Genomic DNA, 26,598 nt, shown 5'->3' on the forward strand with positions numbered 1-26,598 from the left:
GGCTTGTGTCCGCCATTTTTTTTTTTTTTTTCTCGAGGACTTCTTCGAACATGATATTCTCCATCTACGGTGAAATGACTGTAGCTGAACGACCAATGGCCACGTTCAGAACAAGTTCCGTGACGTTTGTAACTCAGGGCGGATCTCAAATTCTGCCTCATAGGCCACACGGCGACTCTCACCCTGAAAAACTTTCGCGTCGGGCCACTTTTATCTCAAGTCACCTCCGTCTTATCTATTTGCCGCAAGATCGTTCCTTCCAAACAAATATATCCGCTTCCAGGCCACGCCCCCTTCACTTTATCCTGAACAAAGACATCAAAGACCCGCGACTGTAAATTGGGAGTCCATCGCTGTTGGTTTACTTTAATGACAGAGTAAAACAAATAAAACTGCAACGAAAAATACATATTTACTGAATCAAGATGGACGGGCGTGTGCGGCTCAAAACCGGGTGGCTAAATTAGCCATCAAGCTCGCTTTACTCCTGTAGTTTCGTCGCACCATAAAGGTGATTTTGGCTTACACGAACCACTAATGATTACCAAATACTAAATAATCTCACAATTATACCATTTTGGGGAAGGGGGGGCGGGGTTTCGAACCACTGCATTATCGTCATCCATATTCATAGCGCCGCCATTGGCCAACAGTATAACTAACGAGTTGAACTGTGATTACGTTTTGCCGATCAAGCCATAAAATTGGTGAGGAAAAGAATCGCGCCGTTTGACAGAAGTCATCTATTTCGTTAGCTTCGGCGCGTCACGCGTTGATTGGCGGGGAGAGCCGTTCGTGACAGAATTAGGAGAAGATTAAAGACCGTCACAAAAACAGAAAAAAGAAAAAAAAAAACAAAGGGTCTTAACTGTGGATTGAGCAATAATGCGCCACAGAGCTTTCCTGATTTCATATTTTTCGATGCCAAACGGGCGAGTCGTCATGACCTAGTTTAGAATCAGGAAACACGGCAAGAAGACTTTCATGCATTTCGGCGACGGCAAGAACACTTTGCAGAGTTCCAGAGAAGCGCCTCGGTCGCAGCCGACATCTATCGCATCTCGAATCTTCCGCTTCTGTATTCCATCAAAATGCAAATGAAGAAGCGCATGGCTCCTTCAGAGTCCTTTTCAACAAAAGCAAGCACAATGCCCCGGCTTAGCCCGTTTTGTAAAGACGACAACGCTCTGCGGCGCAATAATATTCTCACGCTCAAGAGTTTTTAAATGTTTACATACATACAGAGTGGAATATATGCAAAAAAACGAAATGAACTTTGCCTTTGAAGTCATATTCTACATTAGGGACTTCAAACTCACGGCCCGGGGGCCAGATCTGGCCCACCATGTCATTTTATGTGGCCCGCGAAAGCAGATCACGTGTGGCAACTTCCACGATCCTTTCTAAAATCTGTATGTCAAATTGTCACGTCATAAATAACGTTGACATTTTGCAATTATTTTTTTGCTCCTCTGTTTACACTCGCAACGAGTGAACAAAGAAAACATGGTTGACTGATTTCAAAACTAGCAATCCATCAATTTGTTGTGTGCAAGTACCGTAATAATATTATGTGATGATTCAACATTTATTCGGCCCTCTGAGGGAAGGCGTAACTCCGAAGCGGCCCGCGACAAAAAGGAGTTTGACGCCCCCGTTTAAATCTCCGGTTTGACGACCTTTTGGATCTCCAGAGTGCCGTGTTTGTCTCATCTCATTCCAACTTTTTGCTCGGGTTGTGGATTCTTCTTGTGTCATGAAAATTTTAAGGTGAATTGGAGTTCAAGAGCAGGAGTCATGCAAGAGTCGTGACTTATGCTCCCGTCAATGTGTAGTGGAAATGCAAGTAAGCAGTTAAGTACAAGTGCAGGCTTTGATCGACCCAGCAGATGGATGTGATTGTATGCCATTCGATTTCGCCAGAACCACAGTCAATTTATTTGCATTTGACTGCGTATTGCTTCCTCCCATTATGCGTCCACACCCACATGGTGGCAATGCGGCACGGAGCCGAAAGGCTCTTTCGGAATGAAACTGGACACCAAGCTCATCCAAGGTTTTTGCTCTCCTGACACGCATTGTTTTGGTCTTTCGCGGCTTCTCATGTCTTCACTCGAGCTGTATGTTATTCATGTATTTATCGTTTGTTGGTGTATGAATTATTTTTGCTCCACTTCGTCTACGGCGGTGGTTGTTTTAAAGAGCTCTAGAACAGTGGTCCCCAACCCCCGGGCTGCGGACCGGTACAGGGCCGTGGGTCATTTGGTCCCGGGCCGCACAGAAATAATGAATGACTTAACATGACTTCCGTTTTATTTATTTTGGAATCTGAAAGATGTTTTCTTTTGAAAAATTACCGGATTCCCTGTCACATCCGTCGATAGTGACGCAGGTCAAGGCGCGCTTCTCGGTCACGTGATTGGTTCCTGCTAAAATGAAACTCAGGAGTTAGCAAAATGTCTTTGGGATAAAATCCTTCAAGAACCCTCCAAATGAGGTACTGCGTAGTCAACAAGGTGGCGGAATAACAACCACGCGGACACAAACTCACCCCAACAAAAATATAGAACCGGGCTCCACATCACTGGAGACGACACGGTCCCCCTGCTCGGTGGGGCTCTGCTGTTGGGTCATTCACAACTCAGATACGGTCGCCGATTCAATCGTCCTATTGCCATTTTCTCATCATTTCGACTTTGTCGCGATTGCCAAACGAGCCCAAGTAATGTCTAGCACGAGTCCCAACAATCCTCTCTCGAAGAGGCGCTAGCACAACGTGACATTACGTTTTTACGAGCACTTGTCGAGACAAGTGAGTGGTGTGAAACACAAGTTATCCAAAAGGCCTTGACGTCACCTCTGGCAAAGGATCCACTTTTGTTTTATAGATCCCAAAGGGCAAAGATGACGTCGGCCACGCTGTGTCCGACCAACGTCGTCCGTCGCGCTCCTCGGGAGAAAGAAGCCCAGCAGCTTTTGTTTCGCTGAATGGCTGAACTCGGAATGCCCTCTACGAGCAGGACACACTTTTAAATGACACGCTTTGATGAAAGGACACGTTGGACGAGGGACCGGGGAGCGGCGCCGTCGCTTTTTAACTCAAGTCAAATCGTGAAGGCCCCCGTCGGAGCTAATTGCCCTGACAGCACAGCTTAGCAACACAGCCGATGGAAATGATGCGCTGGGGACTCAAGAGAGAAGCAAGGCTACAGTGTTCTAGAGGCGAGATAACAGACGAATTTTTAGGAGAGGAATTTTTAATTTGAGTGCAGAATCTTGAGGGCAAAAGCTCAATGTTGTGCTTTTGCTATTGGGAGAAAACCTCCGAAATGAAACGCGACTCGTTAAACAGAAAGTAAAATGAATACGTGAGTCCGATTGCTCTATTTCTTGTTTACATTATTCAAGCCACGCCCTCTTTTAAACTTCAGAGAGTTCTCCGTCCCCCTCCCATTTTTGAGGGGACTGGCCTTTTCTAAGTTTGATCAGAGACAAAGCAATTGGCCATGAGTCTCAATAAAAAAATAAAATAAAAAAATGGTGTCTTCATAATCATCAAATGTGTACGTGAGCTATTTTTGGGACATTTTCAAAGACGGGCGTAATAATGAATCGTGTGAAATGAAATGTCGAAAGACCGCATGACGCCAGCTAACCTATGCTAACTCCTCCTGGTCGAAACAGTTCTGGAAGAGTTCACCACATTCAGCGAGAGCCTCTCCCTTGCCTTTAAAAATAACACTCAAAAACAAAACAAAACAAAAAAAAAAAAACAACTTGGTTAGTCAATCCCAGCGTCGAGGCGTTTTGGGATGATCATCCAGCCAAGATTTAGAAGAGAAAAAAACCCCCAGAAAGATTAATGAGCATAGCATCTTGAAATCAAAGACCACGTGGATGAAAATCCAACTCACATCCTTTCAACTTGCGCGGGATAAAGTGGGCGGGTTAAATCATGAGCAAGAGACATTTGTCATACTTAATGATGCACTCGTCGGACTCCAAGTCTAATACACACTTGTGACAAAAAAAAAAAAAAAAAAAATACAGGTCGGATGAAGAGGCGTCTCCTTGTCTCGGATTAAAAAGACACCGACGGCATTTCTCCCACGGAGGAACATTACCCGAAACTGCCACGACACTTGGGAGCCATGCATCAACTCTGCGTGAAAGTCTGAAACCGCCAGCGATGTGCTGTCAGGGGAGGCCGGTGAGGCAAATGATATGTGAACACAAACGGTGCAGCACCACATCTGGACGTTCAAGATCACACTATTTTGAGTCATATATTACTCATCCCCTGAGAGGAGCTGAAACGAGATGAGACGTCCATGTTGTACAGACGTCCGTGGGCCGTATGGGCGTCTGTTTTTCCTCATACTGCCCCTGGTGGCCGCGGCAGGTAGCAGCTCGAATTGATACAACGTGGGACAATAACGGTTTATTTCGACTGAACGATGTCGACACTGTCTGGTGTCCATCAAGCAGTCATCCGCAGCACTCATTTAGGGCACAGTCAGCCCGTACGGTAACTGAGAAGGTCATAAATGTCGTGTTTGATGCCTGCTTATCTAACGATTGCAACAGAATGTGTCGATAATGTGGCTGAGGGTCGACGGCGGGCAAACAAGAAGGTGCGGAGCAGCAAATGTGTGGCAGAGCTGAGCCCCTTATCATGCCCCCCCGAAACGCCGAAACCGCTTGGACACAAAGCGCAGGCTCGCAAAAGCGCAGCTGTCACTCAAAAGATGCCACGAATCACATAAAACTCAAAAGATCGCCGCAGAGCACAATCTGGAAACCGCTCGCCGCGAGGAATGTCGGGCCCGTCCACATTGCGACAATCCAGCAAAGCCATCCAACAAGTGTTTACCTCGTTTGAGGGAGAGGGTTTGAAACATCAACGACATGTCCGCCTGGTGGTCCTCTTTTCCGTAGGTGAGGTGAGGAAACAACGCCGGACGCCTGTGTCTTTGTTGACATCGCCGTCAGCTTAGAGTGGGAGCCCCCCCACCAGCCGGGCCCCCCACAAAAAAACCAACAACTGCGGCCTCGTGTGAATGCAAAAACATGTCGTATATCATGAGGTCGCCGCCTGTTTCCAATCAACAGAGATTTAGAAATGTACTGCAAAGGTTACGCGATGATGACAAATGTTTCACTTCCCCAAACATATTGTGCGCTGAGCTCATGTCTACACAAACACGCCGTTGTTTTTTTTTTAATATGCAAGCCACGTTTCATCCGCAGCCGATTCAGACTTGCTTGGGAAATGTTCCAGTTTTATTGTGCCTGTTGAGTTGCTCATGATCAGTCCATTGTTTGGTTGAAATGAAACTGGACGTGCGTCGGCAGCGTCGGAAGCTGTCGAGGTCCGACGGACTTTGGTCTCGATTCAATCCGGATTCAATGAGACGTGGAAAATGTCATTCGTTCATTTACCCGTAGCTCTGTCACAACTCGGTGCATTCGATGGAATGTTCTGGGTCAGGAACCGCCATGCCGAGCTAAGTTTATTTCAGATTTGACACGGTAATTCTGCCAAATTGAATCTGATCTGTTTGCCGCACATGAAGGTTTTAAGTCAAACCAGATCTCATTCAAATATTGATTCTTGCTGAAACAGAAACTATCACGTCAAATCTAGGTCAACCTGGATTTGATTCATCTTGAACAAGACTCCATTTTACGTTATAGATGATGATGTATGTCCAAATCTGAGACAGTCAAACTCATATTTTGTGAATGCAAAATTTACGAGTTGTGAATCCATTTTCTGATCCGCATAATCCTCACATGGGTCGCTGGAGCCTATCCCAGCCGTCTTGGGGCAGTAGGCGGGGGACACCCTGAACCGGTTGCCAGCCAATCGCAGGGCACACAAAGGCGAACAACCGTCCGCGCTCACACTCACACCTGAGGGACAATTTGGAGTGTTCAATCAGCCTGCCATGCATGTTTTTGGAATGTGGGAGGAAACCGGAGTACCCGGAGAAAACCCACACAGGCCCGGGGAGAACATGTAAACCCCACACAGGAAGGTCAGAGCTGGGATCGAGCCCACGACCTCTGCACTGTGATGTCGACGCACTAACCACTCAGGCACCGGGCCGCCCACGTTCCAACAATCTCGGTATATCATCTCTTTAAATACCTAAAGCAAAAGTCTACACACCCCTGTTCATACCCCAAGATTTTGTGTGCCTTTCGTGACACTTTTTTTTTTTTTTGCCTGATAGTTTTGTGCTAACACCAACTGCTATTCGGAACTGTTCTTACTTTTTTATTCCTTTCGCCTTGACAAAGATCCTAGTTCTCGCTGAAGAAAAACAACCCCGACGCACGATGCTGAGACCACCATCCTTCACTGTAGGTCTGGTGCTTGCTCTTTTAGAATGATGGGCCAAATAACCCTTTTGGAATTATGGCCCAAATGTTGAATCTTGTTTTCATCAGACCATAAAACACTTTTTTTTTCCCCCCCTCAGGCATTTGGGAGATTAGAACTTTCTGGCTATAACTCCAGAAGGTATGCTTGGAGCAAATACAACACAGCTCATCACTACGAGATCAGCACATCCACATTGAAGCATCATGTTCTGGGTCCTGAGTCAAGGTGTAGGCAATTACGAAACGCACCAAATACCAGCCAATGTCAGCAAGAGTCAGCAGAAAACCTTCAGACTTTTGCTAGAAAGCCAAAAAAAAAAAAAAAAAAATTCCAGGAAAAGTCTAATTGAACAGCTGAAATTGATTTAGGGTTAATCAGAGACCCTCGATACGGTTATTTCTGAACCAAGCCATCATCGCGGTTATCAAGAAGGTGTCCACACTTGTTTAGCTTTACTTTCTCTACCTTTTGTTTTTCAATTAAATTGTAAAAAAAATGTAAATAAAAACGACTAGTTTCTTTTTGGTCCCCTACATATCCCAATGTTGCATTTTTCTTTAAAATTCCATGCGATTTTTAATTAACGTTTTTCCATTTGTTCGTAGAATACATATTTTGTACAGAACACAGTAAAATGAACTAAAAATAAATATACAAAAATACAACTAAACACAGCCCAAAAAAATGTGATAATTAATTTTGTGATATGGATGGTCATATTAGTCATATTTGTATTTGTGTAAGCAGTAGTAAGCAGATTGTGTGTCATATTCAACACATTTATCTTTATTTTGCAGTTGTTGTTTTTTTTTTATTTTACATAAATCGTGACATTAGGTTGCGTGAAAAATAGTGCCGTCCCGCCCACTTGCAAAAGTTGCATGTCTCAACAAATTATTGCTTGTGAAAATTTAAGATTGACTTTGTTTTGAATGACAAGTCCACGGAATAACCTTACCAATGATTTTTTTTAATATATATTAAAAGATATAAGAGTATGGCAATAAAATTGTGTGAAATAAATAATGAGACCAACGTGTACAGCTGCTGTAAATGGTTTGAATGTCCATAAAGATGAAAACAACCGTCAAACGGCACAAACCTGTAATCACGCACAAATCCGATTGATATTTTTTCATATTTAATATTGATGTGGACAGACATCTATGCGTATACCGTATCTCTCATACCTTATTCTATCAGATTTGTTTTTGTTGACGTTCTAACATTGCCGGCTACGATTAAGTACAAACTAAATGCCCCTGCTAATTCCTTCTTCGAACTCCGAACTGGCTCCGATGGCTGCCATTGTTGGAAACAATAATACAACAAAGGTTATGTTGACAGCCCAGGACCCCCTCTGGGCACCCTTTCAAAGAGCCCTTGGTGTCCCCGGAACCTCTGCTTGGCCACCCACCATCGGCGTGTTCCAAGGTTTAGCACTCAACTTGTGCTCAAGTTAAGCATTTGTACAACTTATAAGGTCCACCCTCATCAACGATAAAAGCCCAAACACGAAGCAGTCCCTAAGGCGCTGAATATTGGCCCTCTTTCAGCGCGGCGTGACAGTGGAGTGGAAACGTCACGTCGCCTGCACCCTCTCTCCACAACAACCACTTACAAACTTATCCAAGGCAGGAATGTGGACATTTAATCGCACTGCCCCCTCTTGAAACTGGAAGTTGGAAGCCGGGGAAGAGGCGGGCGAGGCGACTTGTAGCTTTTTTCTTTTTTTAATTTTTTTTTTGAAAGCGAACTTTCTCTTACCTCTCCTCCTCGACGTTGAGCTGCTCTCGTCATGCAAAATAAACCCACTTGGAACGGCGGCTTTTGTCACCGCAATCCGACTGCGAAGAGATCGACCGGTGCCACCAATGCGAGTGGGTTTTTTTCGTCCACGGAGCCCTCGCTTCTCTCCTTCTTGCTCACTTGCTCGCTCTTCTGCGTGGCTCGGACAACTGCCGCTGCATGTTTTCCCCCCTCTCCACCAGGCTGACGCGGGAGCGCGCGCACTGGGATCCGGGGCAGGCCGTCGAGAGCCGCGTGAACGCGCAATCACGAAACACTATTTCAAGAGGTGGCGCGTGCACACACGGATGACAAGCATTTTTTTTCAAATCAGAACATTTTTACATATGAGCGTTTCAAACGCGTTTCAAACGTATGAAAATGAATTACTAAAAGCGATAACACACACACACACACACACACACACACACACACACACACACACACACAAAACAACACTCAGAAACAACTTCTACCACTTCTAAAATCAACATGGCTGACGTCTACAATCTCGCGTGATTAACGTTTTAACAATACAGTGTAACTTTAACTATAATGTGATATTTAAGATTAGTCATTCACATAGTCACCAAACAAAAAAAAAAGCCACATTTTCAGATATAAGCAAGTAACTAGATATTTAATCGACTATTTAATTTCAGAGTTTGTGGTTGGGCAGGCATTTCAGGGACACCCGATTATTTGTTAACTCACATTTCTATATTTCCTTATTAGGCAAAGGCATTATCCAAAGGCGAATGCATCTGTTGCTCATTCATTGAAATTCAGACCTTGTGCCTTTGAAGAGACGATGATCACTGGTGGGGGAATCCCCTTTCATGCTGTGGAGGGAAGAAACAGGAAAATAGTGGTGAATGTTCATTCCATTCATTCACAGTCATTAGCTCTTTGTTGTGCTTTGGAGTCAATAAAATAACATTTTAGAGAAACGTACTTCTTTGGTTGATATTGAAAAAAACATGGTGACCCTGAAGGCAGCACACTTGGAAGAGCAAAAAGGGGGCGGAACCTCCAGCCAGAGCGTGACATGTGGGAATGACTCAAGTTTTCTTTTTTTTGTAAGCAAATTCCAAACATTGTTTCCTCCTCCTCTCTGCTCTTCTCCTCTCGCACTCCACCGGTCGATGACTTTCTCAGGCCGGATGGGTCAAACAATATTTAATGACTCTGACTCACATTTTACTCTTTTACTGAGCACAATAAAAGTTAGACAAATGTTAAAATAACAACAGGTTGATGAGTCTGTCAACTCCATGTGTGGATGATTTTTCTATAAACTACTGCGATTCTGATTTTGTTGTCATTTAACAACATTTTTCTTTTAATTAGGATTTTCTTAATTTCAGCCCCTAGTACTCCTGTGCACACAATGTGCAAATTATGCTGAGCCGTTGGGTAAATGTAAAAAAACATTTAAAAAAACAGAGATTATTATATCAAGGAAGATTATTTAAAAAATTGTCATCTACGTTAATTGTCAGATTTAAATAAAAACACAGATTTTAATATGGAGATTTTGAGAAAAAAAATTACTGATTTTAATGGACACATCTGCGAAACATTTTTTGGTTCTAAATTTGTAAAAAAGAAATCTGTATTTTTAAATTATTATTATTAATTTTTACATATACTGTACAGTGGTGCTTTAACATGGGATTTTATTTGTTCTGTGAGCACGCTTGTAATTCAAAACATTTGGATCACAAATCACTTTAACACAAATATCTGTTCAATGGTTAATCCACACTGTGACACCGATGCCGCTCATTAGCCTTAAGCGGTGTTTGTCAGCATTAGGCCACACAGATTTTGATAAGGCAAAGCGATGTGTTTGTTTTAAATACACAGTGTGTAATTCTGTTCAGTGTGACAGTAAACTTCACCTTATTATCCTGCCAAATTTTTGCTCACAATTTTGGCTCTATAGCTTGCTGTGGCCGTCTTTTCCAACACTCATAAATGGCAAAATCCAACATGGACCAAATATTTTTAGCAGGCTAAAAACTCTTTTTGGGTTGCTCTGAACGGCGCCTCAGAGGAACGCTAGTGACAGCACAGCCAAGAAGGCTGAAAACAAAGCAGGGCATGCATGTGAAATGTCCTTCTAATCAACAGAATGTGCAGTCGCAGCCAAATACAAATACACAATGCAGGTGCGGGCCACTCCAAAAGATGAGAGATGTCTGGCAGCATGAGTCAGTTTTGGCAGGAAGTCAGCTGTGTAATGATAAACTCTCAAGTACCTCACGGCGGAAATAGACAGCGGGCCTAATGATGTCGGAAAAACGGGAACTAGCTCAAAGACTTGACGTCAGAGACATCTTTGTGCTAGTTTGATTGACTGTCAAGTCGGGCTGTAGCAACCAAGAAGAGGAAGAATTTATATGTATGAAAAATAAAATGTCACTGCAGTGAGTAAAAAAGATATGGTTGTGATTTAAGTCATTCCAAACGTTGACATTGAATTGTCATTTTAGCGAGCAAGATGACATCCATACTTTTCTGTTAAATGTTATTTCTGGAAATTATAGACAATTGGAAAATTTAATTTCATGGAAAGATGTATTCAAATCATAAAACATTTTGCTATAAGGCAAGGCAAGGTAGTTTTATTTCAAATGCACACTTCATACACCAGGCAACTCAATGTGTTTCACACAAGCAAAGACACAACACCTACGTGCATTTACAAATGCAACAGTGAAGGACATCCAGAAGCAAAACAGAGAAAAAAAGGAGCATACAAAAAATATCCTAGAATATACTTTGACAATATTTAAACACATTCACAGAAAACTTTTTCGAAACATGAAAAAAAAGCAAATAAAAGTGCCGTATTGAAATAGCCAAAACAAAAAATATTTAAAATTAAAAGGTCAGACACACATATTTGAGAATGAGTAGATGTGTTCATCGATACACACCACTTTTGAACTCCAATCATTACGCTATATTATAGTAAACATAAAATGTTTATTGCAACCACAGCACCGCCTGCTGGCTCCGATGGGGCACTGCCCAACTTGCCCACGATACAACAATCATTTTTTTGGCTTGGGATATTTAAATTGAGAGTTGGGTCGCAGTGATTCCCCTCCTACGCTTCACTTTTGAGTATTTTACTGATTAAAAACGAAAGGGCACAAGAGTTGCAATGACAAAACATTTGTGAAAGTCAATCAATGTCGAACTCGCATGGCTAAATGGCCCTTTCATAAATAATCAATGGTCGGCACGTGCTGCGTGTATGCGCATATAGCGAACAAAAGGGCGCCTCCCTTACGGACCCGGATATCGTTCTCGACTCATCCGCGGCGCTCTCCGTGAGTCATGCTGCTTTCAACTTGCCCCCCCACCTCCCTCCTTTCTGCTGGCCTCCGCCCCGAACGTCAAGGAAGGCTGCCAAGGATGCAGCGGGAGGAAGGATGCCTTTCATTTGTGGGCGGACTGCGTCGCTAAATATTATTTTAAACTTTATTCTTTTTTTTAAAAAAATTAACGTCCTTTTTGTCGTGCCGCGTTCAAGTTCAGGCTCCAGCAAAGCTCATTCAAGTTCCTTATTCGACTTGTTTGGGTGCCGGCTTACTGCGCATGAGCGGTTGGGTTGCTATCAGAAGTCAAATCGTTAAAGAGCAAAAAAAAATAACTATTAAAAATGACGGTGATCCCTCGGTCGATACATTTTTACAAAGAGAGTGATCGACAATAGTATTGATTTAGCATTTAACGGACATACGTCACATTACATGGCGAAATGTTTGAATTAGCCGTGCTTTGTTTTACAAGAAGCCACTTTAGTTGTTGTAAACAGCAGCCGACGGGCTGGCCAGGGCATGTGTTCGAGTCGTCGTCGTGTACAAGAGTTGTGACACGTGTGGCCTTCGCAGACGGGAAGTCTCAGCTGGCAACGTGGATGTGGGGGGGCAGCGTTGAATGAAAACAGGAAGCCACATAATGTCCAGTCAAAAACAAACACAGTAATACACTATAAGTGAAGTTCTTCCTTTTTTCAAGTGGTTTTGCTGGTAGTTCTTTGGTGAATCATGCATAAATTTAGTGACAACCACATTGAACTTAAAAAAAAAAAAAAAAAAGAGTACATTTCCGCTTTTTCAAAAATGTTTTGTTTATTGAAAACACAACCATTTTTTGTACAAACACACACACAGAAAATAAATGGCACATTTGTCAACAGAGCATTACAAAATATGAAGCACAAAGTAGTATTTGTTTTTTGTCAGAATACAAACATACGCACTTTCTTTTCTGGCGACACATTACCGGTTCACAACAATTGAGTGTTTCACTGACAGAACTGTGGCCAGATCCATAAAGTGACACATTAAAAAAAAAAAAAAAAAAAAAAAAAAAAAAAAAAAAATTAAAAAGGAGAAATAAATATGAGGAGCTACATCATCTTCATCACTTTGGCGGAGAGATAAATGTGCCGATCAATGTGGTTCTCTCCAACTTCCCACTTGAACATGCAGCAATTATCTGGGATGAAACAAAAGCCCATTGGCATTTTTTTTAATGTTCATATAGAACACCTGAAGCCCACCCCACCCGCCCCCCCAAAAAATGGTCATTTGAACAGGAATTTGTTGACTATATTTTGGCCTTACATAAACAATGTTTGGTGTTTAGTTTGTAATTTTTATTAATAAAAGTGAAAAAATATTTTTTTTTTCGTATTTTGCTACTTTTCAGTTGTGATGCAGATCCAAATAAAACCTTGTTGCGCTTGATTCACTACATCATGAATGGAACAAAAGAGGATCTGCACCACAGACAAAATGAGATCCTTTGTGAAACAGGAAGTAGCCCGGTTATTAACAAAAATACAGGGAGACCTTTCCTATTTATATTATTAACTTTACCGTCAGGGTTTTCATCTATTTATCGTTGTTATTTCTGGGGTTGTCGCAAATATGAAGTCCTACCTGTCCAAACGGTTGACCAGGTCTCTCACGGTGTTAATGAGGCTGTCGTGTTCCTGCGGGTTGCTCATGATGATGCTGTGCAGCTTCTTCATGTACGAGTCGATGGAGTCCAGGGTGGGCATCTCTCCGCTGCCTGTAGAAGTGATGATGGTCACAATTTATGTGGCGGGAGACTTTTATTCAGATGTTTAGACTTAAACCAGACGAGCGAAGGAGACGAAATTTAAAAAAAAAAAAGTGTAGAAACACCAAGGCTGCAGGATGCAGAAGCTCTTGTTCTGAGCAACGTCAAGTGTTGCCTCAACTTGTTTACTGACATCATCTTTGGCACAGAGGGGTTTGCTCAACAACATAAAAAAAAAAAAAAAATTAAAAAAGGGAAATGTGCAAGTAAACACCTGACGCTGCCTTCAATAGAACACCATTTTGTTCAGCGGACAGCCCAATCAATCTTTCGCCTCCACGCCCATGGGAAACGGTGCCAACTGCTGTGGGAGCGGTGTAGGAAACTGGCGGAGGACAAGGAGGGGTTTAACCTTTCGAGAAAAAAAAAACCTATCGGCTGTAAAACACTTCCCTGATGAACTCCGCGCCAAGTTGCGCTTGACTGATTGTTACATGTGATCGATTGTTATGTGTCGCTGTGCAAAAAGACAAAAAAATGTTCTTGACAATAGTATGTTCTATGCCCCCGCATTCGTTCGATCACGGCATTCTGATTCTTATTGCATTTATAGAATATGAGTTGAGCAGCAAAATGCACCCCCTTTAGACATCAAAATGGCCGCCTCCTGAGATGGACAAAAGCAAGTGTATTTGACTGCTGATCTCATATCCCCCAAATGCAATATTAATCAGAATGCCGTGTTTAGACCAGTGGGGCTGCATCCCCCCCCACAAAAAAAAGTCGAAAGACACCAAGCGTGATCACCCGTCGAAAAAGGCGAAGTGTCAGCACGGTTGTTACCTGGCAGAGGCACAGAGGAAAAGCTGGCAGCGAGCGCCTGCCGCAGAGTGTCCAGGTGCTGGTGGAGCAGACCGTTGCGCCCCCTCTCTTGCATCACGTCGCCCTCCAGACGCTCCACGGCGCCGCGCATGCTCTCCACGTGCTTCTGGAGCGCGGCGTTGCGCTCCTCGTACTCCATGTTGGTCTTGCGCAGCTGTCGCATCTCGGCCTCACGAGCTACAGAAGAAGAAGAAGAAGAAAAAAAAAAAGTGAATATATGAGAGGAAGAGTATGACAGACAGGGCAGCAGACTCCTTCCGTTGGCTTCTATTTTTGGTTCAGGGAAGTCTCTTGGGAGGAGAGTTTAGAAATAGTTTTATCCCTTTGACATGCTTTCACATTCAGACTTAATGAAAATTCGTTTGGACTAATTACTAGGATCTTTTAAATAACGTAAAGGGGGGAAAAAAATGTAATAGATGTGGTGCCCCTAGTGATTGGTGAGTGGAATGCAGGCAGTACACACCACTTTCCATGAATTCAACAAATATACCCATGATCGCATCATCTGTGACAACACAGACAACGAAGAATTAACAAAGCACTAACAGCAGGCATCGAGCAATCTTGTGCCCATGACACATCAACAGTTGTCCCCAGTAGTTCAATTATTCAAAGCAAACTGGCAAATTTACACACACCGCCTCAGGAGAGAAGAAGAGCATACTTTGACTGTGTGTGAGGCACAGTCAAGGCCCACAAAACTGCCGAAAAACACCGTCACCAATTGAAACTGAAGTCCAACGCAAAGATCCTACAAGATAGTTTTTACTGCTTTGGTCTGAGAACAAAAACCTTGAAACAAACAAAGATTTGGTTCCCTACCCCCCAAAAAGTGCAAATCTATGGTTGTGTGTGTCTTTAAGAGGCGGGGCTTGAGTGTGTGTGTGGCAGTAAGCTGTCTCCGACAAAAGCTACTGTTTGATTGTGTTCATTTTATTCTTTAACTGTTCTCGGAGCGTTCCTTAATAAACGTCTGAAGTGCGGTGACTAGGGCTCTCCTTTCCCACATGCAAAAGGATCCCACAACGTATACTGCGCAAGTCTATAAACGAGCTGCTTCAAAAAATATTGGTGAAATAGCTGAGCCCAAATAAGTGTATTGCTCACCTTTGCTGTGGTTGAGGAACTCCTCTGTGAAGATGGGGATGTCAAACACGGTTCGGTCCTTGCCCTCGGAATCCTTCTGGTGATCAACGGAAACACAAATTGTGAAAACAATTGACGGGATACGGTCAAAGCTTTCGAGGGGAAGGTTGTTTAAGTGCATTGCGCACAAGTTCAATAAAAACGGTCCCAAAATTTTTTTATGAATGTTTGCAGAGATTTAACGCGACGCGTACTTAAAAAAGTTAAATACAACTGAACTGTCATTCGCAAATGCAACGTACTGGAGAAAAACAAACCAAGTTGAAGCTACTGTAAAATTCTGTTCGGTTTCAACTTCAAATCCGTCCTTCTTCACTTATCACTCTGGAGGGAGCACGCGCCAATCGCTGACACGAGACTAATTAAATTTTTTTAACTTGAAATGTTACTCCAACTACAACGTATCCCGGCTCCCGAGTAGTAGCCCGCAAGAGCCGAACCCCAAAGTGTCATTTCGATCAACTCCATGCAATATTGATGCGTTGACAGGCCAGGAAAGAGGCACTGACCTCGTGCAGAGACTCATTGGCCGCCGGGTTCCCGACATCTGGTGAGGAAGGAAAAGAAAAGAAAAAAAAAGAGACCGAAATGAAGAAAGAGGACAGCAGATGAGTCATGTTTCCGTCACTGGGAGCCAGCTTTCACTCTTGACCCAGGGGAGCAAAAGTCATCCAGAACACTCCGTCCACTGCTCTGACAGCCCAAACTTTGATTCGACAGCCATATTTTTTTGGGGGGGGGGGGGGGGGGCCCCCCTAGCAATGAAACAAAAATTCAAATGCATGCAATAACTTGCTTGATTTTGACATTTTGTTAATAATGTGACAAATGAATTCACTTTAAATTATTTTTCATGTGCAGCGGCGCCGTGAGGTAAGAGTGACCCAACATTGAGATTTTAGAGAGATCTTTTTTTTTTGTCGGATTTATGCTTTGGCAAATATTTGGTACACCAGTGCTGCAACTCATTGAACAGCAATTCTAAAAAAAAAAAAAAAAAAAAAAAAGTTTCAAGCCCGTTATCGCCACTCCCTTTTGAAGTTTACCGTCAAACTAAACCTCAAACAAAGAGAATTACACGTCGTGTATTGACATCATTCAGAAAAAATTTGGAGGTTGCATTGCCTCAGGTTGTGAATTTTGTGATTAACGCAGAAAAACAGAACGTTAGATTTTTGTTCATGTAACATTGTATTTTTAAAAAAGTCGGACTCACTGACCTCTGAAGAAAAAAAACAAGCGGTAAGAAAAAAAAAAGAAAAAAAAAAAAAGAAAAAACAAACTATGGTTTTCCTGTCTACATGCGTAATATGCTAAAAAAAGTGTTGGGAAATCTTCCTCCTGGCCAGAGCTTTCAAAGTTTTGGGTGCAATTTGTGTGCGGAGGAAAAGTCAAATAAATCCATTTCAAAAATAGTCCGGGCGGACAAGCTAGTCACAAGGCCATTTAAATATCTTCTGTGATTTAGTACCAGCATTTATTTAGTACTTGACTTGTGACTTCCCCCGCTGTTCAATTCAGGAGCCGGCGGCAAATGAAGTGGAGCCCTCACTCACCGCCTCTGTGTCGCTTGCCCTTCTGCTTCTCTTGGACCTTCCTGGTGAAATGCTTGTACGCCTCCGTCTTCTGGTATTTCTCCAGCTCCCGCATGTAGCGCTCCTTGTCGCGGTCCGCTTCGTCCAGATATCGCTGCGTACGTCAAATCTCCGGTCAATTTTTTTCTTTTCTTTTTTTTTAACAAGAGAATTTTTTTTTTTAATTATTAGTTTTGGCTGAAGGCAAATTCAAAAGGAGCACCGCAAATATTCCCAAATGTTAGCCGCCAAGTGCAACGTATCGGGGAATGTTTCCAGTGGGGAAAAAAAATATTAAAATAAACTGTATATGAAATATGTATGACAAATTATGAGTGCATACTGAATATGCTGTATCTTGAGTCCAAAGTAGAAGATGTTACGAATGAAATGAAACAAAGCCACTTGTAGTATTTGATTCCCTCAACCAATGAAAATCCAGAAGGAATTGAATCCATAAGCAGCATCTATAATAGAATCCATATGGTAACATTTTTATCCGTTCCCACCCTTACGTGGGAATGGTCGTCTCTATGTGCCCTGCGGCTGGCGACCAGTCCGGGGTGTGCCCCGCCTTTTGCCGCAAGTCGGCTGGAATGGAGTTCCAGCGGCGCTCGCTCGACTCTTGAGGTCTCGATCCCGATGTCGGCGTTCTCTTTTCTTTGGTGTTTGCTTCCTACCTGTTTCTCCTCAGGCGGCAGCTTGCTCCACTCGTTGCCCAGCATCCTGGTGATCTCCGGGAAGGGCACGTCCGGACGCTCGGCCCTCAGCTGCTCGCGCCTGTCGTTCATGAAGCGAACGTAGCCCGTCAGCGGCGCTTTGGGCGCATTCCTGTCCTTCATGGGCTTCTTCCTCTTCCTGCCCTTGGTCCAGTTGGCACGTCGTGTCTTCTGAGATGATAAGCCACAATTCTGTAATTCTTTGCTTGCATCTCAAGATAAAAAAATAAAATAAAAACAACAAAAAAAAAAAAACATTCGAGTCACAAGGTGCATGCATGCTTTCTATTGTTCGGGTTCAACTCGTACCTCATCTCCGTTTCTCTGGCTGGCGTTTTCAGTATTGGCCGCGGGAGACGACTGCTGTTCATCCATGACTTTGAATCCTGCAGACGAGGAAGAATAGAATTTCTACAAGAGTGACCAGTTATGATGCCCCCCCCCCCCGCCCCCCCATCTGACAATAGGAGCTGAATGTACCATCTGGAAACGTTTGTCACAGTAAAGCCCGAGCCATCTGGAAGAGCCAGATAAGCCAAACTTTGACATTTATTTTCCATCCTGATAAAAGGGCAAAACTCCTTCAAGCGGCCTCATTTTCTTTGTTGACAGAAAACAAAATATTAATCAACTGCTGGATTGGAAAGTACAAATATGCGTGGGCACGGACTAAACTTTGCAGAAAGCAACAATGCGACATCCTTTTAAACTTTGAACCCGTCCACGTCACCCCACAGGAAGTGAGTGTCAACATCCTGGACGGCATTCTTGCCTCCAGCCATTCAACACTGTGGGAGATAAAGTCAATATGAGCAATGAGAAAATCTACTCCAAATATTACTTTTGGGTGGGGGAAGTCCAATAAGGGTTCTTGTCCCGACAATTTTTCGCAACAGTCTGTCCTCACTTTTCTCAGAGCTGTGAATGAATTATTCAGGTTTTCTTTATTTATTATATATGTTTGATAAAGAATGTCAGAGTGGCTTCTTGCATCCTAGTATTTTCTGAATGTTTTGGGGATCCCCTTGAAGACCCAGTCGAGCTGGGTAAACGGGGTGTGGGGGGGGGGGGGTCATCATCCGAGCCAAATTGGGTGAGTTGGGACATTGCTCTGCACACCAATGTTCTTGGCCATGAAATGTCAGATGCTCATGTCATTGTGAGCAGGTGCGTTGCCCTTCGTTGTCCTACCGCAATCTCGCTATTTCTTGCGCGCTGAACAAAACAAACACTGCTGGATCCCGTTTCAGAAGTTCTGGTTGATGGTGTGGACCACTCAGAAAGGAGAAACTAGTAGTTTGGGTTTCAACTACATATGACCTAGTACTGAAACTTTCCTGACACACCTGGGATGGAGTTTGCTGTATTTTATTCCGCACTGCCCTCTTCTGGTTGGAAGCCCGCAATGCACCACCCTATCGGTAGTTATGCGGTGGATTCAATAATTGTTTCATTTGACGTCACTATGTCAATATTAGTACGGGATGACAGTAAACGGTAAACCTGAACATTATTATTTTATCGGTTTAGGAATTCACGTCAACTACCTACTCAAGTAATAGCCAATGTAGCTGTGAAAAGCACGACAAAAGGAGATCAATTTCTCAAATATAAGTTATCATAAGTGGCGATGAAACGTACGACACTGTGTGTTTATTTTCCCAGCATGCAACGCTCGTAGTCTTTAACCAGTGACAAACTTAAACATTCAATTAGTTGGTTGATGACGTGACAGCTGCTATTAACCTTGGTCATCTTTGACGAAAGACGAACACGTAACAGCGTCGCGCCCGCCCCCCCAAAAATTCACTCGATGGTTTTGACACTTAGACGCAAAACTTTAACGGTAATTGTTTAATTACATGTTGAAGACAACAAGGACCGTTTGGTTAGCATCGAGCTGCGAACCAACAAGCTAGCTGTGCCGTTAGCGTTGTTTTAGCAAGGAGCCGAACGTGGAACATTCCGTTTTTGCTATCGTGCACCCAACGCTGCGTCTCGTGGAACAAAATCCAACACACAGAGGCAAAAATCATAAAACTAACCTTAGAAAATGTGAACGGAAGCCGAAAGTGAGCAAATGTGTATCCTTTTTTCCCGCTATCAAAACAATACGTGAGTGACTGTCATCGAAGCACGCATGGAGGTCGGTGTGCGTCTCCCCCATGTAAACCCGAGCCGCGTTATTAGTTTACATCATGCCATATTATTAATATTCCACTGCGATGATTAAAATACACTATACATTTGTTCCTATTAGGGTTGAGACTTACACTATAAATCCAAATCAATTATTTACCAAAAGTAGAATATTTGCTCTAGATGGGAATTTCTTGACACGCTCTGCTGGCACCTCTTCTTCGTTGAAGTTTGAACCGACTGAATACTGCACCCCAAGATGTTGCTACCATCTAACGGCCATTTTATGTATTACACTTGTTCAATCCAGGAGAGATAGATAGATAGATAGATAGATAGATAGATAGATAGATAGATAGATAGATAGATAGATAGATAGATAGATAGATAGATTCTATTTTTTTTCCCCACTCGATATTTTTTTCAACATCATCATCATCATCATCAACAGTATAATAGTCAGCCTAAAATGGCACATATATTTCAAAATACTAATAAAAATGTATAAATACATGTAACATTTCCTTATTTTTAGACAGCACACACAATGCTATTACAGTTAAATAACATAACAGCAACCAAAAAACAAATGTCTGAAAAACACCAACTAACAGGAATCAACTAGATTACTGTTGGTTGGTGATTTTATTTAAGATGATCATTTAGGCTTCTGATTGGTTGAGCCGCCATCGGTTTCACATGGAATCCCTTGCAGCTTTGGCGTTCAGTCACTACATTTTTTTTTTTTCTGCACGCGCTCGGATACGGCTACTCATGCATAGGAATACCATTGTGAGATGTTAGGAAACGAGGGTGTCAACACTAATGCATTGACTGCCTTTGCTTATGAGCATCTGTGAATAGCTGCTCACTCGGTTCAGTGTGATGCGGAGTTCAGCGTTGCAAGGAGACGTCCAGTATACATGTGCATAACAAAACACATCTGTGCAACCTTGCATCATAGCAAAGAAATCAGCATAGTGTATCTAAGGGGGATGGGGAGGCGGTGGGGTGGGGTTGCATCACCTTGTTGCCATGCAAACAAATTATGGAGCGAGTCGTCGCTTGCGACAGCCTCATGAATCATCGAGGCTCAAGGTATGTAAATAGGAATGGGGTAAACAGTAGGACGCGGCACCGCAAGACATGCGCATTAATGCAGCTTCTTCAAGGCCCTTCGGTCCCACAATGAAAAGTGTGATGATAACAGAAGAGGAACTGACAGTGTGAATGGCTGCTCAGGACAATATGAGCGCCACAATTAACTCAACACCGACAAAGGGATTTGGTAATTGCAGAAATATCTATACTGGCCGCTAGATGACAGTGTCACTCTGTACATCATTGCCTGTGAAGGCTTAGTACAATTGAGAAGGCAGCCAGTGTCACAGAAAGGATTGTGTACAGCTGTATACACCAGGCGATGGGCTTATTTTATATATGTTTATTTTTGGACTGTAACACTTGGGCGCCTGGCTCACTTCAAGTGGAATATTTCCTGCAGCCCAGTTTTCACAAGCGTCATTTAACGCAGTTAATCTCGGCATAGCATAGCACAGAAAAGCAGAGCATAAAGTGGAATAGTGCAGCATAGCGCAACACAAGTGAGACGTAATAATGATACATTTTATTTACAGGCGACTTACAAAGGCAGATAAAAACAAAGAAGCAAAAACAACATGACAGTGATATCAAATAAAAAGGGATCAAATTTAATATACATCGTGAAAAGTGTGTAGAATCAAACGAATAGGGGATTTGATGTGTTGAGGGTGCGGAGATCGTCCATTTTGTGGCTGTAACGGCTTGAGCAGGGCTCTTCAATCCTGTTCCTCGTGGTCCGCTGTCCTGCCTGTTTTCCATTTCTCCCTGCTGCAACACATCTCATTCGAAAGATCAGATAATAGTAATCCAGGTCCTGAAAGTGACAACCCTGCCGCAGTTTGGCTTTAGCGTAGGATGCAATAACAAAGTTATGTAGCATAGCATCAAGTTTAGTGTAGCATCTCATAGCCTTGTGTAGCACTGCGTCAGTAACCTAGCATCGCGCAACACAGCGTAGCACAGTGTCAAGTAGTATCGTAAAGCGCAGCACAGCATAGCGAAGGATAGCTCAACAAAGCGTAGTGTAGTTTAATATAGTGTAGCATAACATAAAATGTAGTTTATCATTTTGTAGAACGCTGTAGTACAGCATAGCACTAAAGACTGACCATTTCAAAGCCACAATATTTAACCCCAGTAACGCCTTGTTCATGTTTTTTGATACTATCTCTCTGACACATTTTATTCACAAAAAAAGCTTGTTTTTAGTCTATTTTTAACATCACACAATTCCAGTAACAGTTTGGGGGAAAAAAAAACCCTATAGAGTCCTTAAGAATCAGAATTCACATAACACACAACATTCATACTTCCTTCCGATTGTTTCTCATTAAGACAATAATGATGAGTCAGAGTATGTTGCGCTTGAGTATTTTTTGGGGGCGGCCGGGGGGTCCTTATAGGAGGAGCGTCTTGGAATGGTCCTGATAAGACCTTTAACAGGGGACAAGGCAGATTTGAAGGGACACCTTCGATTGCGCCTGCCCTTTGTGAGGGGATAAAGAGGTGAAGGGAGCTGACAATGGATAATAACTTGATGTACGACTGTGCTGCACTGAGCCTTAAACGTCTTATCTAAATTCATACGCCGCCGCGTGGCGTTTATCATTCTGCCCGCGCCGCCTGGCAGATAATGGACAAAAGGAAATCAATAAGTTAGAAAATCGCACCGAATCATGGGCCAGCCCTGATGAATTCTCCATATTCTCACATGCGTGCCAGATTGACTTTGCGAGGGAAGGCATCCTCTTTTACTTGGCTTATATTGCATTTGCTTCACATTGCATGACGAGAATACACGAGCGGCGTACAGAGGAATACAATTCGCGTGTGCACTGGTGCGCGCACATTGCACAATGATAACGAACGCTTCCTTTTGAATATACACTCACCGTTGTATCGTGGAATGAGTGCGCAGTGCTGCACTAAAATCGCACGCGATGTGAGGACTGAAAGTATTTAGCCCTCAACAATGATTCGCATCAATAACTTGGTTCTGTCTTCTGTTTTCACTCAAACAATCTTGCAACCATAACTGTCGACATAATTCTTTCTATTCAATGTTTGGCCCTAAAAAAAAAAAAAAAAAAAAAAGAAATAAACGTGACGCCATGTGCCACTCTGGTGTTAATCCATAGTGTGGCATACAAAGCACACAAATCCGTCCAAAAACATGCAAGTAGCTCATTTGTGAATTTCACAGCAAGGTAAACATACCCACTCTGACACACTTGACAATTATATATCAGCTTAATTATACGAGCACAATCTCACACAAACAGACAGCCGTGGAGAAAAAAAAAAAACAACCCTTCTTGGATTTGCAAACGTGTAATGTACATACAACAATCTGCTCAGTGTTTGTTGTGACAGTCATTGGCAGTCATGATTGTCATATTGTGTCTGAAACATGACATTGCATTGAGAATGTGTGCACATTCTACATCGACTACTCCCTCCCCCGTACCCCTCAAAAAAACTACTTTTCATTCAACCAATGGTACAAATATAATAATTAAATCAAAATTTTGGTACATGTATTAATGTAAATTGTTGCAGAGAGTCATAGCTGACACAATGCTGTCATGAAGAAGCAGTCACGTGACTATAATCATCAGTTCGGAAAACAAATAAGTTCAATTTTATGAATTAACCTCTGTTAAATGGACTTTTTATGACATTTTAACTCACATTGTATAGTACAGTAGTGTGGTCAAATGTCACCCACTCGGCATCCATTGCAGCCCGCTCATCCTGGAAGGGGGATTCCCCCATCTGCGGCCCCTTCTCAAGGTTTCTCATTTTCCCCCGGATGTTTTTTTTTTTTTTTTAGTTTTCCTTGCCCTCCTGGGGGTTAAGGTCAGGGGATGCCGTTAATATTGGTCAACTGTGGGCATGGGAAGTCCTTTGAGACTATTTATGATGATGGGCTATAGAAATAAATATGACTTGATATGACAAAATATGACTTCTTTGCATCCTGAGATCAGAAAGCCCATCTCTTAGTACATGCCAAACTGTGTCGCTGTTCCTCCAAATTGTTGTCAATAAAGTTGTGAGTATCCGTCTCCGAAGAACTGCTATCCGTAATCCCTTCTCTGACCAGCTACATGTCGTTTTATCTCCTCTTACAGATTTGATATTTGGGCAAGGTCCACAAAGGATTCGAAAGCACACAACGTGGACTTCAATAGCCCATAAACACATGCATGGAGGTCATCCTGTTTGTTTGTGCATAAATATACAAAATGGGCACTGTTTCAAAAGCAGCCCGAGGACAAAACTGGCCCGTCCTTGGTGTTTCTTTCTGTGGTGATCAGAGAAGACGAATCTGTTTAGTCTTTAGTGGGTGACTGGTTAGCATGTCCGCCACGCAGTGCGGAGGTGCATGGTTCGAGTCCAAATAATCTGTAAGGCATTCATTTAGAATATAGATCTTTTAAGATGAGTAATAATTTATATCAAAGTGTTTCGGGTCATCGTGTGCGATATATTTTCCATGATCGTTCCAGTGGTAACCCCTCCTTTATGCTGCTTTGGCCTTCAAATCAGAGAAACCAGCTTCATCTTCAGACTATTTAAGTTTAACCATGACATTATAATTCATATCCCCAAAGGTCTTGTCTGTGTTCGGGTCTAAGAAGTAGATTCAGTTCAGACATTGAGCAATGAGTGACACTAATCATCATTCCACTTTGTTACGAGAGCGAGCGTCGGGAAAAAAAAAAAAATGAAAGCTGACTTTGTCCTCTCGTGCCTGATGATCATCTGTGGTGGATGAAAACCTTCAAGCTTCGTCAACCTTCGACACAAAAGTACACGCACACGTTCTTGGCTAGCCTCGAGGAAATTGTGTCAAATGGTAACAACTAATGACCCGCAGACACAAGTAAATGTGGAGCAATGAAAGGCTATAAATAAATAAAAATAACTGGCCTTTGTTTTGCCGACATGGAGAAGTGAGCACAGCAGAGGGTGACTGGAAAATGAGACAGCCTTTGCAAAAAATAAGTGTGGTTAATCCATCAGACGCCAGGCCTCATTACGGCTGCGGCTGCCCCAGAAGGGAGAGGCCTTTATCTCGGCTTCCTGTTCTTATTAGTAGCACTCAATTAAAGGATGGCAACAGTTGTTATTTCATCACAGAGACCAAAGTAATTCTCTCGCCTGCATTGTATGTGCATCAGCCACATTTCGAACACTAATTGGGCACAGGTATTAAAATAATTGGTACAGCATCAAGGCAGGTAGGTTCTGGAAATGAGAGGCAATCACAGCAGTTGCTTCTCAAAGTTTTATTTGGAATGCTCCGTGCCAGGTGAAGGAGATGAACGAAAGGGGACCAAGTAGCAAACCTAGGGGTGCACCATGGAATGGGAAGTTGTGCCATCTCCAAACTACGGAAGTAATTTTTGATTCATTTGATAGTTAACTATTTGCCAAATATTCGATTCCATCTCTAGATGTTGGACTTTTCTTCAACTGTTTTGAGTGCAGTGAAGAGTTTATTGAAAAGTCATGGAATTAACTTAAAATGATAAGAGCCTGATTGGTTTATAAAGAAGGTAAACTACAGATCCATGAACATTGGCATACACTTTAAGAAGTGTACAAATCTATGAACAGTTTTGCTTTTCAGGGTCGGTCCCTCCTTATGGCGGCCACAGCTACCCCTCTTCCGGCAACACTTTTGGGAAGAATTTGCAGCACCTTCTAAGTTGTAATTCATCAGAAAGGTGTTTGATGATCTTCACACCCAAAGTCCTCCAGGCATTCTATTATGGCTTTATAGCTCCGCGCTAGAACTGTCACCACCGGGTTAATGGTTAATTCTTCAAAATGTCTCGCTAAGAAACAAAATTGAGCTTCATTGGCAACTAATGGGCCTAGTCCAACCCACCGTTGATTGATTAAGTCTTAATGCTTTTGTCCATCTGTAAATGTCCAATCCTGATTTTTTTTTTCCCCAGCTGCAGCATCCACCATTTCACTGACAGCCGCCAAATCCCAATTGGATGCTGCGTCTATTTTCGGAAACCAGAGCAATTTTAGGGAGGTGGTGACACAAAACACGGGAGCATGAGGTGCGCCATCTGCACACTGTATTATTCATACTTCCTTATTAAAAGAACCTCACACTCTTCCAGGGCTGCTGCGAAGAGAAAGAGGGCTGCGGCATTGAGGATGAGAAGCTTTCAGAGTGACGCACGAGCCAATTGACCCATCAAGAATTTCCACATGATTGCATTATGTAGCATGTTGCAGTGCGGCTTGTCCATCAGGGCGCACACTTTAGCCGAAGAGAGGTCGACGGGATGGGTTCTAACCGTGCAAAAGACAAACTATTACGGCTCACCCGACTGTTAGATTGAGTCTCCATTTTTTTTTTCCCATGGCAGAGCATCTGCAGGTACAGACTTGTAGTGCCTCAGTGGGGCAGCAGAGGTCAGCGACTGACAATGGAGGCCACCCCTGCCGCTCAGGGCCAAGGAATGTTGAGGTCTGATGACAAAATGATACATTGATGGCAAATTAGCCCATCTCCAAACTAGGACAGGGGCCTTCAGTTATCACCACGGGAAACAGTGACAGCCAGTGAAAGGAAAGCAGGTGACCTTTTCAATAATGTCACAGTGCAGGGTGTCGTTTATAAAGAGAGGCTTCTGCCACCATTTGACAGAATGAAAGGTATCAGCTCGGCCCCGACACTCGGATTAAGGTGGTTCCATGAAGACCCTAGAGACAGACACCCAAAGATACCCTT

General features: G+C 42.9%; 2 protein-coding genes across 8 annotated transcripts in view; both read right to left on the reverse strand.

Moving 5' to 3' along the window:
* Positions 1 to 8,443, reverse strand: part of peak1 (pseudopodium-enriched atypical kinase 1) — a 47,260-nt gene extending 38,817 nt beyond the window's left edge. For all 5 annotated transcript variants that reach the window (XM_019893288.1, XM_019893285.1, XM_019893289.1 and 2 more), the window contains exon 1: positions 8,159 to 8,443. The gene's annotated coding sequence lies outside the window, so the exon portion shown is untranslated. The remainder of the gene's footprint in view (positions 1 to 8,158) is intronic.
* A 3,987-nt stretch (positions 8,444 to 12,430) lies between these two features.
* On the reverse strand, positions 12,431 to 19,997 carry hmg20a (high mobility group 20A). 3 transcript variants are annotated; one of them, XM_019893331.1, is made up of 10 exons: positions 19,891 to 19,996; positions 17,901 to 17,977; positions 17,553 to 17,796; positions 16,855 to 16,987; positions 15,808 to 15,845; positions 15,260 to 15,335; positions 14,111 to 14,326; positions 13,542 to 13,652; positions 13,144 to 13,276; positions 12,431 to 12,697 (listed from the first exon to the last, which is right to left on the reverse strand). In XM_019893331.1, the coding sequence occupies exons 2-10, from the start codon at positions 17,960 to 17,962 to the stop codon at positions 12,694 to 12,696; spliced, it is 1,017 nt and encodes a 338-aa protein (XP_019748890.1). In that variant the 5' UTR covers positions 17,963 to 17,977; positions 19,891 to 19,996; the 3' UTR covers positions 12,431 to 12,693. The 3 variants fall into 3 exon arrangements, with proteins under 3 accessions (XP_019748890.1, XP_019748892.1, XP_019748891.1); XM_019893333.1 differs by lacking the exons at positions 12,431 to 12,697; positions 13,542 to 13,652 and having other exon boundaries at positions 13,140 to 13,276; positions 17,553 to 17,762; positions 19,891 to 19,997; XM_019893332.1 differs by lacking the exons at positions 12,431 to 12,697; positions 13,542 to 13,652 and having other exon boundaries at positions 13,140 to 13,276; positions 19,891 to 19,997.
* Positions 19,998 to 26,598: the final 6,601 nt, after the last annotated feature.

This window comes from Hippocampus comes, unplaced genomic scaffold, assembly GCF_001891065.2.
Source record: "Hippocampus comes isolate QL1 unplaced genomic scaffold, H_comes_QL1_v1.1 scaffold62, whole genome shotgun sequence".
Taxonomy (NCBI): Eukaryota; Metazoa; Chordata; class Actinopteri; order Syngnathiformes; family Syngnathidae; genus Hippocampus; species Hippocampus comes.